Below are 14,948 nucleotides of genomic sequence, written 5' to 3' on the forward strand. Positions count from 1 at the left end.
TTCCCAGCCCTGTCATTAGACTTCTTTTGTTTCCTTTCCTCAGCGTTCTCTTGTTTTGTTTCTCCTTTTTATTAAACGCTAAATATTTATACAATTTGCAACTTCCTGTCAAAATCATTTACACTCCCACAATAGCTCGGGCTCAAGCGTACAATGGCAACTGCTGCGGGGGGATATTTTAAGATGGCGCGCCTCCAATTTCTTTTAGCCCTGGGCTCTTTTGTTTTAGGTAAATAAAGATTGAAAGCTCTTCGTGAGTGATATCGGCCACCATGTGTTTGAGAAACAGGCCTCAGTGGCACTGCGGCGTCAACAGACGCTTGCGGATCGCATTGTTATTCTTTTTGCAGCAGAAGCTGAGACGTAGGCCCCTTGAGATACGGATGAAGGGTGACGGATGTTGATGCATTTGGCTGAGTTCCAGTCTCATTCAAAAGTGTCTTTTTGGATGGGGAGGGGCTTTAGTGTTTCCTTGCCACTTTGGCCCTTTCCCGAATGCGCTTAGAAGGCCAGATATTGCTCCTATCAGCATTTTATAGCGTAATATGGCAGTTTAAATTCCACTTGAAAAGACGAATGCACGGATGGCACTGTCGTTTTGACTTTAAGAATATTAGAGACACCTAGCTAAGAAGACGGAGCATGTTCTTGGCATGTGCTTGTGCTTGGCTCAGATCCCTTTTCCATCCATACATCAATCTCCTCAGCACTCAATGGCTTTCTTTGATCTCCCTTTCACTTCCTTTCTGTCGCCCGATCACCGTGACTGATCTGCGTGTCATCTGTTTCATGAAAATCAGGGGCTTTTTTTCTCTCTCCATCTCTCACTAAAAATGTCATGACAAAAGGAAGGAGAACTTTCATTTGTAAGTGGCCCTTCAAGTCTCTGTGGCAGAGAGGTGACCTCTGACCTCCAGAGCTGCCTGGTATTTGGTTGAAAAGCAGAGGGAGATGGAAGGTCTTAAAAACTATCACCTCCAAAGGGCTCATCATCTCCTGGCCTTCCTTCTCATCATCTGCCGTGAGTATCAACCCTAGTGAATCCATTACCACAAGGCCAACACAGTTCAGGAGCGTCTCTTAAGGCGACTGATGGGAAATGAAAAAGTCTTTGAGAGAAATGTCCTCTCTCTCTGTTTCTCTTTCATCCTTCGCTTTCAAAATTGCGGCAGTGTATGGACGGCCGCAGAGTGGCTGACTGTAACCTTACGCCCTGACCTGTTCAGTTGTGAGAGGATCCATTTCCTTTTTCTGCTGTTATTCCTCTCTGGAGAATATCCGCTCACATTCCTATAAAGCATAACACTGTTAGAGTGCTACGAGGGATTGGATCAGCACACTAAAACAAGCAAAACACCGGTCACACAGCAGGCACATGTACTGCAGTCTTGCTGTCACGTAGCTTGTTGTGCTACAAATAGTGTGTGGTCTAATTTATCAGGGGGTTGTTATGTATGAAGACGTTTGCAGCAGTCTGAGAAGCAGCTAATTGGTTCGAGGTACAGACTCCAGCAGCTCTTGTTATACTTGTAGACATGCTGTGCCATAATGGCACATTTTTAAAGAGAGCTCTAACAAAGCAGAAACTGATGAAATTTCATAATGTGAAGCATCATAATTTGGAATTATTTACAAGATGTTTTCCCTTACAGTGTGATGAGTGTTTCTTTAATATCCTCAAACTGTTGGTGCAGCATGTTATTTCAATGAGTTTGATTTTGGAATGCTAGAGTTTCCTGCAGTGCCATAAAGCGTTTATGCAGAAATAAGTATTAGATTATAGTTATGGGTGATTAATTAAGGTATAATTATTTTTGTGTGTGTTTCTGTACAGGTTTGGAACTTCCATTCATGATGATGCCACATCCCTTGATTCCAGTCAGTCTGCCTCCTGCCTCGGTCACTATGGCAATGAACCAGATGAACCATCTCAGCACTATTGCCAATATGGCAGTTTTTGCTCAGGTCCAGAGTGCCCCGTCCAGAATGGTGACGTCAGTTATAAAGGTACAAGGACACAAACTCTACATACTGTTCTTAAGTACTTTAAAGGGAAAATTTACCCAAAAATGAACATTCTGTCATCAGTTACTTTAATTAGCAAACCCATTTCCAAACCCATAAAAATGTGTTGAACATTGACAGAGAAATTAAGGTATTTTAATGAAACCTGAGAGATTTCTGTCCCTTCACCTATACGGAAATGTAAGATATGACATGTATTGCCCTATATCAAGCGTGATATGTTACCTATAAGGCCATATATCATTTTTTTGTTTATATATAGGAATATATATAGGTTTGTCTTTTATATTTACTTTTATATTATATCAAGTTATCAACATGTATTGAGGGGTTTTAGATGGATATACATGTACATGACAAATATGTCCTAAAATGTATTACACATACATAAACGTACACATTTACACTGTAAAAAATTTAAGTGGTTTCAACTTAAAATAATTTGTTACCCGGCTGCCTTAAAATTTGAAGTTTAGTCAACACAAATATCTAAGTTGTCACTTAGTACAACTTAACATTTCAAGTTGACTAAACTTATTTGAAATTTAAAATTTTAAGGCAGCCAGGTAACAAATAATTTTAAGTTGACTCAACGATTTTTTTTTTTACAGTGTATTGGCTAGATATATGGCTAATATGTATATGGAATTGTTTCAGTTTCTAATAGGTTCCATATATGTTTCTACTTCGTACTTCACACTATATTTCATACATGAAAATGTAACTTATGTACATTTGGGCATTGAAAGTACATTCCACCAAAACCTTCAAGCTTCAAAAAGTTCATAAAGACATCATAAAAGTAACCCATAATCAATCAAGCCATTTAGTCCCAGTCTTCTTAAGAGACACGATCGCTTCATAAGATGAACAAATTTAATTTATGCTTTTATTCACAGAATAAAATTGATCAGCACATACAGAGCACATAAAAGCAAATAAAAGGTAAAATGTGCTTGTGTGACATGCGAGAACAAACCTCAATAATATGTGTGCATCAGTGTTTTTTTTTTGTGAATTTGTTTTTTAATCAAGAATAATAACACATTTTTCATACAAGACCAACTCACAGTGACCATAGTGACTGAAATGTGATTTGGAGTGTAGTGCACTAGTTGTGTAGACTACAGTTGTGGTGCTTTTATAGTGCTTACAGTATAGAATAAAATTATAAATTGTATGGAAAAGATCAATGAAAAAATAATTTTTTGTTGTTCCTGCATTCCACTAAAAAATAATAGCATTCTGGCTTGGATTTAATAAAAGTGAATAATAATGACCGATTTTGGTAACACTTTACAATAAGGTTCCATTTGTTAACTATATTTAATACATTAACAAACATTAGCTAAGAAAGAGCAAGACGTTTGTTACAGCATTTATTAATCTTTGTTAATGGTAGTTAATAAAAATACAACTGTTAGTCATGTTAGCTCAGGTCCTTTAAATAACTTTCATAGATACAACTTTTGATTTGAATAATGTATTAGTAAATGTTGGGCTCAATCAACATTAAGATTTTTCATTGTTAGTTTATGTTAACTAATGTAGTTAAATAGTGTTAACCTTCTTGTAAAATGTTTGCCAGATCTGTTCGTGTTTTGAGTGATTCCTTCTATTTATTCTTCACAGCAGAGAAAGTTCTTCTGCAATTATTTAGAATTTATTACAGTTTTATCTAAACCATATGACAGATTATAATGACTAATGTTTGTGTTCACTACCAGGAGCGAGTTCCAGACAGTCCGTCACCTGTCCCCTCTTTGGAGGATGGCCGCAGGTCAGGGAGCCACTTATCCTCCAGACAGAGCAGCAGCATGTCCAGCTCTCCTGCCCACACAGAGAGCTCTTCTGACCGGCCACGTGCGTCTGTTTGATCACATAAAATCTTGTCTTTTGTTTTATTCCTCAATGTCTTATTACAAAGTCTATGTTGCATATAACTACAAGATTTAGTTGTCATTGGAGTCATGTTAGCTGTAATAATATGTATACTTCTACATTTTCATTTCTGTCTGTATCCTCTCCTATGGCTAAAACCAAACTTACTATTTCAGCAGAGTTTGGTCCCTGAGCACTTAGCACTATGCTCTCACGATAATGTGAAACTGCACATATAACCTTACAAATGTGCTTTTAGAATTAAGAATAAGGTGATATCACAGAATCTACTAAAAGCAAAGCCATCAGAGCAGTTCATGTGCATCGCTTTAACAGGAACTAAAACTATGCAATTACAGATAATGCTCTCTACTTTTTTCAGTATATTATCAGACACATTATAAATCTTACCCAAGATATCGGATGTCAGTGGTATGATATAATTTGGGAAGCAGTATGTGTTTTAAATCCTATTTTTGACAAAATTTAAGTTTAAATCTTGTAATCTTTTTTAGGCTTTTTGAGATAATATTATCTACTTGTATTTTGTTAAGAGTTGTTAACGCTTGTTCAGTACAAGATATGACTGAACCTTTCATTATTGAATTAAAACATTGCACACTGCCATTCAAAAGTTTGAGATCGGTATGATTTTTTTTATGCTTTTGAAAGAAATTATATGCATGCCAAGGCTCTATTTAGTTGATCATAATTAGTATTTAAAACAATACTATTGTGAAATATTATTATAATTGAACTGTTTTCTGCTATATTTGAATGTATTGTAGTTTATGATGCAAAGCTGAATTTTCAGCAGCCATTACTCCAGTCTTCAGTGTCTCATGATCCTTCAGAAATCATTGTAATATGCCGATTTGCTGCTTAAGGAAAGGTTCCTTATGCTGAAAACTACTTAAGATATTTGTGGAAATCTTTTATAACATTATAAAAGTCTTTCCTCTTACTGTTGATTAATGTTATGCATCCCTGCTGAATAAAATATTTGAAAAAAACAACAACTTTTGAATAGTAATGTACATCTTCACAAAAACATATACAGTAAGCTGTATAGAACAAATATTAAACCTACTACAATGGAACAGTGGGCTTCACGGTTCAGGCTTTTGTATCTATGTCTTTTGTTTGTAAAAATCTGTTTATATGCCCCTCCTTTCCCTTTAGATTTACATCAGAATGGTCTTTCTCTTGGCCACGCCTTGTTAGGCCTGTCTCCAAGTGCACCACCAGGACCAAAAGAGGGGGATCTGGCAACCCATGACACAGGCCATGAAACAAAGAGGGCTTCTACAGATAAAGGTTAGATGCCAGTAATATTGCATTCTGTGTTGAATAGAATTTGCAAGGAAAACCATTCTACTTCTAAATATATCCTATTATATCATTCTAAAGATATCCTATTAAATAATCTTTTATTACTTTTATTAAATAGCATGATGAGATGTCAAAGTTTACAAACATTATCTCTTGTTGTAATAAAACATGGCTGTTTTATCATATTTTACTGATTATTATACAGATTGTATGCATTAGAAAATAATTACGTAGGTTCCTTTTGTCTGAGACTGGTGAACAACCCAGATTATGACAGTTTAAACAGTACAAAGGTGCTTATTTCAGAAGCTCATTACATTACAGTTCAACAAGGTCAAAACATTTAGCAGTGACTGCACTTTTACTGTTCTTCTATGTTATAAAAACACGCTTAGAATTACATAACAGGGAAAAAAACGTCATGGAAAACGTAAGCAGTTTTCCCAAACAGATTTAAAATTGTGTCTAATATTTTTCCTTTAGCTTAGCAGATCATTTATCAGCAGTGGTTTAGATTGACTGCAGGAAATGATTGCTGATTCCGCTGATGTGTCACCTAATACTCAGTATATTTAATTTCTATTCATACATCAGTCTTGATGTGCATGCGTATTCTGAGAAATCAATGAATACTCTCACTCACAGTTCTTTGAAAATTGTCCATAGAAGTAGAAATGGCACGGTAGTGGGGCTAAATTAGTTAGCGATTTGCAGAGCGTGAATTAATGAGCAAGAACCCCCTCCTACTCCCAACCAGCTCCCTTACCATGGCCCTCCTGGAGGTGTAATTTTCCTAATAACCTCCCAGAACCCTTGTTTGGTTTTTGCGTTTGAAGGCTTTCATTAGGCTAATGAGGACTTTGCAAGGACGAGTAGTCAGCACAATTTCTTCATTGTGCCATGGAGAGTAGACAGTGCACCCGAAATCAGAAAGGGAGGCTTTCGTGTGACTGAGCACAGCCTTTTGGGATTTGGCAAAATCGTGGAGCTCACACAGGTGCTAAAACCCTGCATCAAATTTGTCAAATTTCAAAGGATTTTTAGCACTTATGTCACTACATCAAATGTGGTGATGTGGATGATGAGGTATATTATGACCAGGGAGGTTTATATACACTACTGTTCAAAATTTGGGGTCAATACATTTTTTGAAATCCATTAAATTGATCAAAAGCGTCAGTAAAGACATTTATAATGTTACAAAAGATTTCGGTAACACTTTATTTTAGGGTCTCTTAACTAGTTACTTATTAGCATGCATATTACTAGAATATTAGCCATTTATTAGTAGTAATTAAGCACATATTAATGCCTTATTCTACATCCCTAATACCTAAACTTAACAACTACCTTACTAACTATTAATTAGCAGCAAATTAGGAATTTATTGAGGGAAAAGTCATAGTTAATAGTGAATAAGTGTTCCCTATTCTAAAGTGTTGCCAAGATTTCTATTTCAAATAAATACTGTTCTTTGTGAAGAATCTTGTGACACTGAAGACTGGAGTAATTGCTGCTGAAAATTCAGTTTTGCATCCCAGAAATAAATTACATTTAAAATATATTCACATAGATACCAGTTATTTTAAAGTGTAATAATATCTCACAATATTGCTGATTTTACTGTATTTTTAATCAAATAAAATGCAGGCTTGGTAAGCAAAAGAGAGTTCTTTTAAAAACATGAAAAACTCTTCCGATCCCCAATGTTTTGAACCATAGTGTACAGTAATTCTGGTGAAAGACACCCATTAGCATTAATCTCATAAACAAATTACTGAAGATAATGTTAATTAAAAAAAAAGTAAGGATACATGCAAATAATGATATTAACTGAATTATTGTTATTAAAATATACTGATAATGATCATATAAAAACAGAAAAAAACAAATAACAGCAATATGCATTTACAATATTTTTGAAGAAGAAAAAGGATATTTCTGTCAAATGTCAAGACTATGACTAAAGCAAAAAATTAAAAAACACTACCCATATGAATTCATGTCAATGGCAGTTGATTGAATGATACAGGACTTTTGTTTAGTCTGAATTCACAACTACTTCAGGGAGTCTGTCAATGCAGAAAGATGCATTTTTAGAACCAAATGGTTTAGTTTTGGCATCAACCAGCAGGGGCTAGTGGGCCTAATGCTAACCAGCAAAACTCTTTACCACATTAACACAATAGGTTCAGTCTGAAAGCATTATGATGGTTTGCTCTTGTTATTAGGGGAATGGACTATAAAGAAATGCCATCATGACGTCAAAGTCAAGTGTGGAAATCATGCAGTCCATCATGCCAAATGCTTATTGAACATGATATTCTTTATTTTTGTTCAAAAATACATTTCACAAAAGGCTGCATAAATTCGAACAGTTAAGCTCACTGTCATAAAAACTGTCCTTTAACTAGTTTTGATTTGAAGTTAGCCCCTTGGCACAATTCTAGGCCTGCTGAGCTCTTGTGAAGCTTCGTCTCAAATTTTATGCATGCTGATTTTAGGAAACTTCAAAAATCAATGGCTCTCCCTTTGTAGAACGTCATTCTAGACTCTCAGTCACTGCCAGGACACCTTTACCAGTCACTAGACTGAAGGATAACTTCCACCTTCATGTTCCTGAAATTAATCTTTAGGGGCAGCGCTGAAAGTGTGAAGATCAGAAGTTGTATCTCTTCTTTATGGCTTGTCAAAGACTGAAAAGTTCAAAGACGAGTCCTTTATCCGCCTTGGAGCTTTTCAACCTTCATTCATTCTCCGCTCGCTCTCTTATGCTGACTGTGGAGGGCTTTAGCGGTGGACGCAGAAGTTCATTAGCCCAGGGAATCCAAAACAAGAGGGGAAAAAAGTGACCTTGGTTGAGGAGATACACTTATGATCTAACAGGCTGCCAGTATTTTTTGCTGGAAAGCAAGTGCACACACCCTAATAATTCAATGGAGGATCAATCAGATTTGAAGGCACAGGGAGAGATGGAGAAGAGAAAAGGGAGTAGTGCTAACTCAGCACTGATTGTCCCTCCGGGGCACCGTAGTTCAGTGGCATGGTGCAAGCTTCCTCCCGCTGAGTGCTCCGGCGGCCAACACTAATCACATTCCAGCAGACACCATGCTTTTAGGAACCCTAGAGGAGAGGGAGGGAGGTGAGAAAGAGGGAGATCGGCGGTGAGGGGAGTCGACGGTGAGCCGGCCGAAATGGGAGACCGATTGTTTTTCCTCTTTGAAACACCTTGAATGTGACAGAGACATCGCTCTTCTGCCAAGATGTGAAGATCAGATAGTGTGAGATTAAGATGCTTTGGTCAGCTAAGTGAATCCACAGAGATAAGGGAGGGGTGAGTAAATCTAATCAGACCGTATCAGGCACAAGGGAAGGTGAGATTTTGAGCACCTACTTGTTTAAATGGATCCTGAGGTATATATATACTTTAAATACAATATGGGCAAAGAGCTGGGCTGAGATTTTGAATGCATTTTTTAAAGCAAAGGACATTCAAGAACAAAAATACAAGAGATGCTTGGGGTTAAATGATGAGCATGTAAATAGATACAGACATAAATATAGACAGACTGAAAGACTGGGAACGATTTATAAACTTCAATAAGTCTGCTCAGTTTACCTGTGTACAGACTGGCTGTGTATGATCTCACCACCCCAAAAATCTTTTACTTTACTTTACTTACTTACTTTTGTCATTTAGCAGATGCTTTTGTCCAAAGCGACTTACAAATAAGAAAAAGTAACTAAAACTAAAAGTTACAACTCTATAAATACTATATACCCACATATTTAAGAAAATAAAGAAATTAAATAAAATTGAGACATGCATATAACAAAATTTCAATAATAAACATATAAATGAAAAAAGTTAAATAAAAAGCGATACTTCTATCCCTGCCCGGTGGAGTCGCACGGTAGAGTTGATGGTCTTTACACTATCCGGTATAATAACCTTTTTTATACCAATCCAACAAGTCACCATTTCAATTCAGCTGGACCCACTTTCCTGTTTATCAACTAAAAATGGCCAAGCAAGTGCACACACTGACAAGATACGCGATACAGTACGAGACCAACACAGCACCTTCAGCACCTCTCAACACAGTAAACAAAAATAAGCGTTTCCTAGCAACGGCAAATGCGCTAAACACTGAGACAAGTAAATACACTTACGAGCTGATTTTAAACTTCTGCTGATAATCACCCCCATGTCATTCCAAACCTGTGACGTACTTCAGTGGAACACATGAAGAAATTTTACAAAAGAATGTGGACTGAGCTTTAAAAAAAAACTTTGCATCACAGGAATAAAGTACATTTTACAATATATTTACATAGAAACATGTTATTTTAAATTGTAAAAATATTTCACAATATTACTGTATTTTGAAATAAATGCAGCCTTGGTGAGCAGAAGAGATTTCTTTCAAAAACATAAACTCTTACATACTCTTAAAAAGTTAAGAGCTACCTCTAGTTACCTTTAGTGGTTAAAAGCATGAGTCTTTAGAATCCAAACACTAACTTTAAGTAAGGAACAGACCAAAGTTTAAATTGACAAAACACGTGACATGCAGGAAAATATAATGGCCATAAATTAATCATTTGTTCTTATGGCTATTTATTAATTTTGTTCAATTGTGGCCACGTTGTACTAATTTGTTTCAATCATTTTAATTTAGTTAAATCATAGCCACAATTGAACTAAAATGTGAACATATTATTAGGTTATTTTATTCGTTTTGGTGCAGTAAAATGTGTACATTTTCAAAACTCTTGCAAGAATCCAAACTACACAGCTAGTCAATCTTTTAAAACCTAACTTATGTAACTGACATAAAATCCATAGTGTGTCATCAAAAGATATGATATGACACTGCCATGAGGTTTTGTGCTAAAACAGAGTTTACTGCCAAAACAGTAAATGTTTTCACTGTACCATATGAGTCTATACACCCTTTCAGGGTGACTTACAGTAATTTGCCAGTCTCTAGCATGGCCTCTGTAAACAGTCCCACATGGCATACTGTTATGTAAAATTATGTATTTGATGCCATTTCTCCTCTGGATGCGTCTCTGATCAATCTGACGGACGCATATTTATTGATAGTTTCATCTCTCTTGTACGCAATCTTACTCTATGCTTTGTTCTCTCTCTCTCTTTCTGTTTACAGAAAATAATGCAAGCTTATAATGCAACAGCAATTCATTATACTTACTGTGAAAGAAATGTTTACATAGATGAAACTTATTTTGTGTTGTGAAAAGTATACTTTGTGATTTTGTGTTTTGCATTAATGCAATTGAAAGCATGCTGAACAAATTGCATTTTTTATGAAAACGAATTAATTAAACAAATAAAATCCTTTAAAAAATATTATTTTAAAAAGGTGTCATTATGCATCTGAAATGCTGTTTCGGAGAAAAAATTTATGGAAATGCTATTTACTGTAACATAATCAGGCCCATACAGTTTACTTTATAATGCCATAAATGGTGCAGTGAAATAATTAAATGGACAATCCCTCTGGAGAAACCTGCAGTTAAGTGCTTTGCTAAAGGGAACAATGGCGAGAACATGCCTTGCTTCCTGTAGGGATCAAACCATCAACCTTTCAAGCTGAGTTTTAAAACTTACCTCACACAATAGCAAATGTATTAAACAGACACTTTTATCATTGCAGTGGAAAATGTCCAGTTGTCTATATGTATTCGATCTCCAGATGAAGTTTAACAACCCTAATGATTTTGAGGTTTTTCTTTTGATGCAGACTTGTTATAGCAGTTCAATAATTTTGAACTTGCATGTCCTACCCTACAGTATATAATTGTAATGCCAACGCCATATGGCAGTACAGTATTATGCTAATAGATCAGCTGTGTTAGAACAGAAAGTCACCTTTCTCTGGCTTCCCTGCTGACATTTTTTATTAGCATACACAGGGCTGGTTATTACCACTACAGAACTATGGATACCTGCATAAACCCCATGCTTTAATACAGCCTTACAAAACGAACAGAGCCCATCTGGTCTCACTGTGCAAAAGTATTAAAACAACTTTGATATGTACAATAGTGGAGCCCTAGGCTAAGGAAATAGTCTAATAGTTTTCATTTCTTTTGCTGGAGATACTCTGTATAGGTATGGATATAAAAAAAACTAAATCTTGACCAGCTTGTATATCTACATTGGGACCTATTGCTGCACTGAAAAAAAAATGGTTTCCTTAAAATGACATCTAAATTAACTTGTTTAATTCAGGTCAAAAATACAGTATAATTTATACAGTACCACAAATGTGTTGTGCTGTTTCTGTTGGTCTGTGTCTGTGGTGTGAATTGGCCTTAATTTCAGTCCATTATTTGTGAAATTAAAGGTGCCATAGAATGGAAAACTGTATTTACCTTGGCATAGTTGAATAATAAGAGTTCTGTACATGGAAATGACATACCGTGAGCCTCAAACACCATTGTTTCCTCCTCCTTATGTAAATGTCGTGAATAACAAAAATGTAATTATTGGGGGAAGTCGTGGCCTAATGGTTAGAGAGTCGGACTCGTAATCCAAAGGTTGCGGGTTCGAGTCTCGGGCCGGCAGGGATTGTAGGTGGGGGGAGTGAATGTCCAGCGCTCTCTCCACCCTCAATACCACGACTGAAGTGCCCTTGAGCAAGGCACCGAACCCCCAACTGCTCTCTGGGCGCCGCAGCATAAATGGCTGCCCACTGCTCCGGGTGTGTGTTCACGGTGTGTGTGTGTTCACTGCTGTGTGTGTGCACGTTGGATGGGTTAAATGCAGAGCACGAATTCCGAGTATGGGTCACCATACTTGGCAGTATGTATGTCACTTCACTTCACAAAAGACCAGTGAAAAACAGGCGAATCAGAACATAACCCCGACGTTACAGTTGGGACCACTAATAGTTACACCCACAACATTTGCATATACCCGCCCATGTTCTAGGCCAGCCGAACCTACACAGCCGAATCATCAGAAGTTCTGCAGGTATAATGAAGAAACAAGTGAGGACAACAGCGAAAATGGCAGATCATGGAAATAAATGTTATGTTCCATGGTGTGCAGGGGATGTGAAGTGCAGGGATGGGTTGGTGTCTGTTTTCAGAAAGGCACGGAAAACAAATAACGCGTTCTACTAAAATAACGCAAGCCACTGAAGGGACATGGTTAGGTTAGCTCCTTGCTAGCTGTAGCCTGTTACATTACAGTACATACGATTTCACTTACCACATAAACAGAGTAAGGAGAGATTCCTGAGGATGATGGCGAATTAATTACAGATCTTGAGCACCAATGGCAAACATCTGATCTTGTAAAATGTGTGGTAAGTACTGCCGCTCTATAGTATAAACAGAGTACATGCGATCGCGAATCTCAAGTGAAAGTGAAAATAAAAAGCGATCGTGCATTTGAAAACAGTTTCAATGCCCATCATATTAAGAGCAGCTCCCTGATGCCTGCATTTTATTTACAGTATAATTACCCAACGATATATCTGAGCGAGAACGTATTGAAATATATATTTCCCAGCCAATCAGAGCAGAGCTCAACATTGAGCCGCACTTTGAAACAGCCAATCAGAGCAGAGCTCAACATTATTATTAATGACACTTCCAAATAAGGTAATAACAGACCGTTTCATTCTAGGGAGAAATCTTAGGGCTGTAAATGGACATGTAAAACTGTTTCTGGTTTATTTTTGCCCTTTCCTAAGCCACATACATTCTATGTAGATATCAGAGAACAATTTAAAATATTGTATTAATGCATTCTATAGCACCTTTAAACAGAAATCTGATGCCAACTTGTTGTTGGAATAAAATGCATTTTAAAATATATTGCAATAGGAAATGGTTATTTTAAATTGTAATAAAGTTTAATAATATTGCTGTTTTTAACTGTATTTTTAATCAAATTAATGCAACCTTCATGTGCATAAGAGACTTCTCACCGAGAATCCCACTGACCCCAAACTTTGAACTGATAATATATAAATAGCATATGCTATTTTTACTGAAGTAGTAAAAGTACTGAGTTAGTAAAAACAGCCATGGTTGCCTGTTTGTGCTCTTAAATACACTGTCGGAAATAATACAGCCAAGTGCATATAATTGATTTAGTACTGAATATCAGACTGTAATTTTCCACCAAATTAAGATAAAAATCAAAAATTTAAATATGAAATGATGTGTGATTCATAAAGATTAAACCAGGGCTAATTAAAGATTAAGATCATATTGTTAAAGTGGCAGAGATGAGAGGAGGAGTAAGATGAAATTGTCATATCGAGAGAGCCTCTGGTTTTGCTGTTAGTTCTGGATAGTAGCAGGAGGACCCATACATTAGCAAACTCTTTGAAGTGAGTGACAATGACAAGATCAAGGCTTCAGCCTGATCAAAAACAGCATTTCTTGGTGCTCTGTATCTCAGCCTCTTCCTGTGCTTGAAGTGCTTTGGTCAGTGCTCTCAGGTTTTTCTTCGTTTTAAGCCTTCTGATGACAAGGGATTGTTGTAATGGAGAATGTTGTTATTGTCACAAAGGGATACACAAGAAAGTTTGTTTGAGAATCCTCTTTATCTCAGCTTTATATATATCTCTTTTAGAATATTGACCAATATTGCAAAAGACACAGTGCTGCTCTTGTCTTGAGTCACTAGTAATATGTTACAGTCATATTTTAAGCTTTATGAACATCCTAATACAGCTGTGACTATAAGCTGAGAACAGATTTAGAGCCATTAGATAGTGGGAGGATCTGCTGTGGCTTAAATTAAACCAAATTTATTTCCTCTGAGACCTCAAAAATGAACCAGCACCCGTGTGTAGTGGCTCATTGAAACTAAGTTGATTTAACTGAAAACACTGCTGATTCTTCACAGATGAATGGACTGAAATTTGAAGAAAGAAATATTCACGGAGTGCACTAGAAAAAAAGTAACACTGATGTGTAATGACCTTGAATCAGTATGATGCTAGTGTTCTGCTCTCAAGACTCATGGATAAAAGACTGAGGATGTGGAATATCAGTTTGATTTCAGAGAAGAACTAAAAACATAATTGAAATATGGAGAACTTGCAAACGTGTTTGGAAAAATGACAGTTTACAAAATATCCACACATTTGTGAATATTTGTGAATAAAAATAAGTTTTTTCATCCAAAGCTGCATTTAAAAATACAGAAAAAAAGGTAAAATTGTGAAATATTATTCCGATTTAAAAATAACTGTTATATATTATAATATATTTTCAAATGTAGTAAATTCCTGTGATGCAAAGCTGAGTTCTTATATGCTGATTTGCTGCTCAAGAAGCATGTCTTATTACTCTGTGTTGAAATCTGTTGTGCTGCTTCATATTTTTGTGGAAACTGTTTTAGAAGATTCTTTGATAATTTATATAGAATAGAAATATATGTAATGGTCAATTAATTGCGTCCTCGCTGAATAAAAGTATTCAAAAGTATTCAAATGGAAAGTATTAAAAAAAAATCTGGTCACACTTTATTTTAGGGTCCAATTCTCGCTATTAACAAACCATTAACTATGACTGTTTCCTCTATAAACTCCTAATTTGCTGCTTAATAATAGTTGTTAAGTTTAGGTATTGTTTAGGATTAGGGATGTAGAAAATGGTCATGCAGAATGTGTGCTTTATAAGTACTATTAAACAGACAATATGTTAATAATAGT

The 14,948-nt window shown here is 36.1% G+C and overlaps 1 protein-coding gene across 1 annotated transcript in view; it reads left to right on the forward strand.

Annotated features, from left to right (window-relative positions):
* Window positions 1-14,948, forward strand: part of LOC306873916 (dachshund homolog 1-like) — a 63,122-nt gene that overhangs the window by 40,205 nt on the left and 7,969 nt on the right. The window contains exons 4-6 of the mRNA XM_079423475.1: window positions 1,835-2,007; window positions 3,753-3,888; window positions 5,089-5,223. Coding sequence (XP_079279601.1) covers window positions 1,835-2,007; window positions 3,753-3,888; window positions 5,089-5,223 — 444 coding nt within the window. The remainder of the gene's footprint in view (window positions 1-1,834; window positions 2,008-3,752; window positions 3,889-5,088; window positions 5,224-14,948) is intronic.

The sequence above is a fragment of the Barbus barbus genome, assembly GCF_936440315.1.
Source record: "Barbus barbus genome assembly, chromosome: 8".
In the NCBI taxonomy this organism is placed as follows: domain Eukaryota; kingdom Metazoa; phylum Chordata; class Actinopteri; order Cypriniformes; family Cyprinidae; genus Barbus; species Barbus barbus.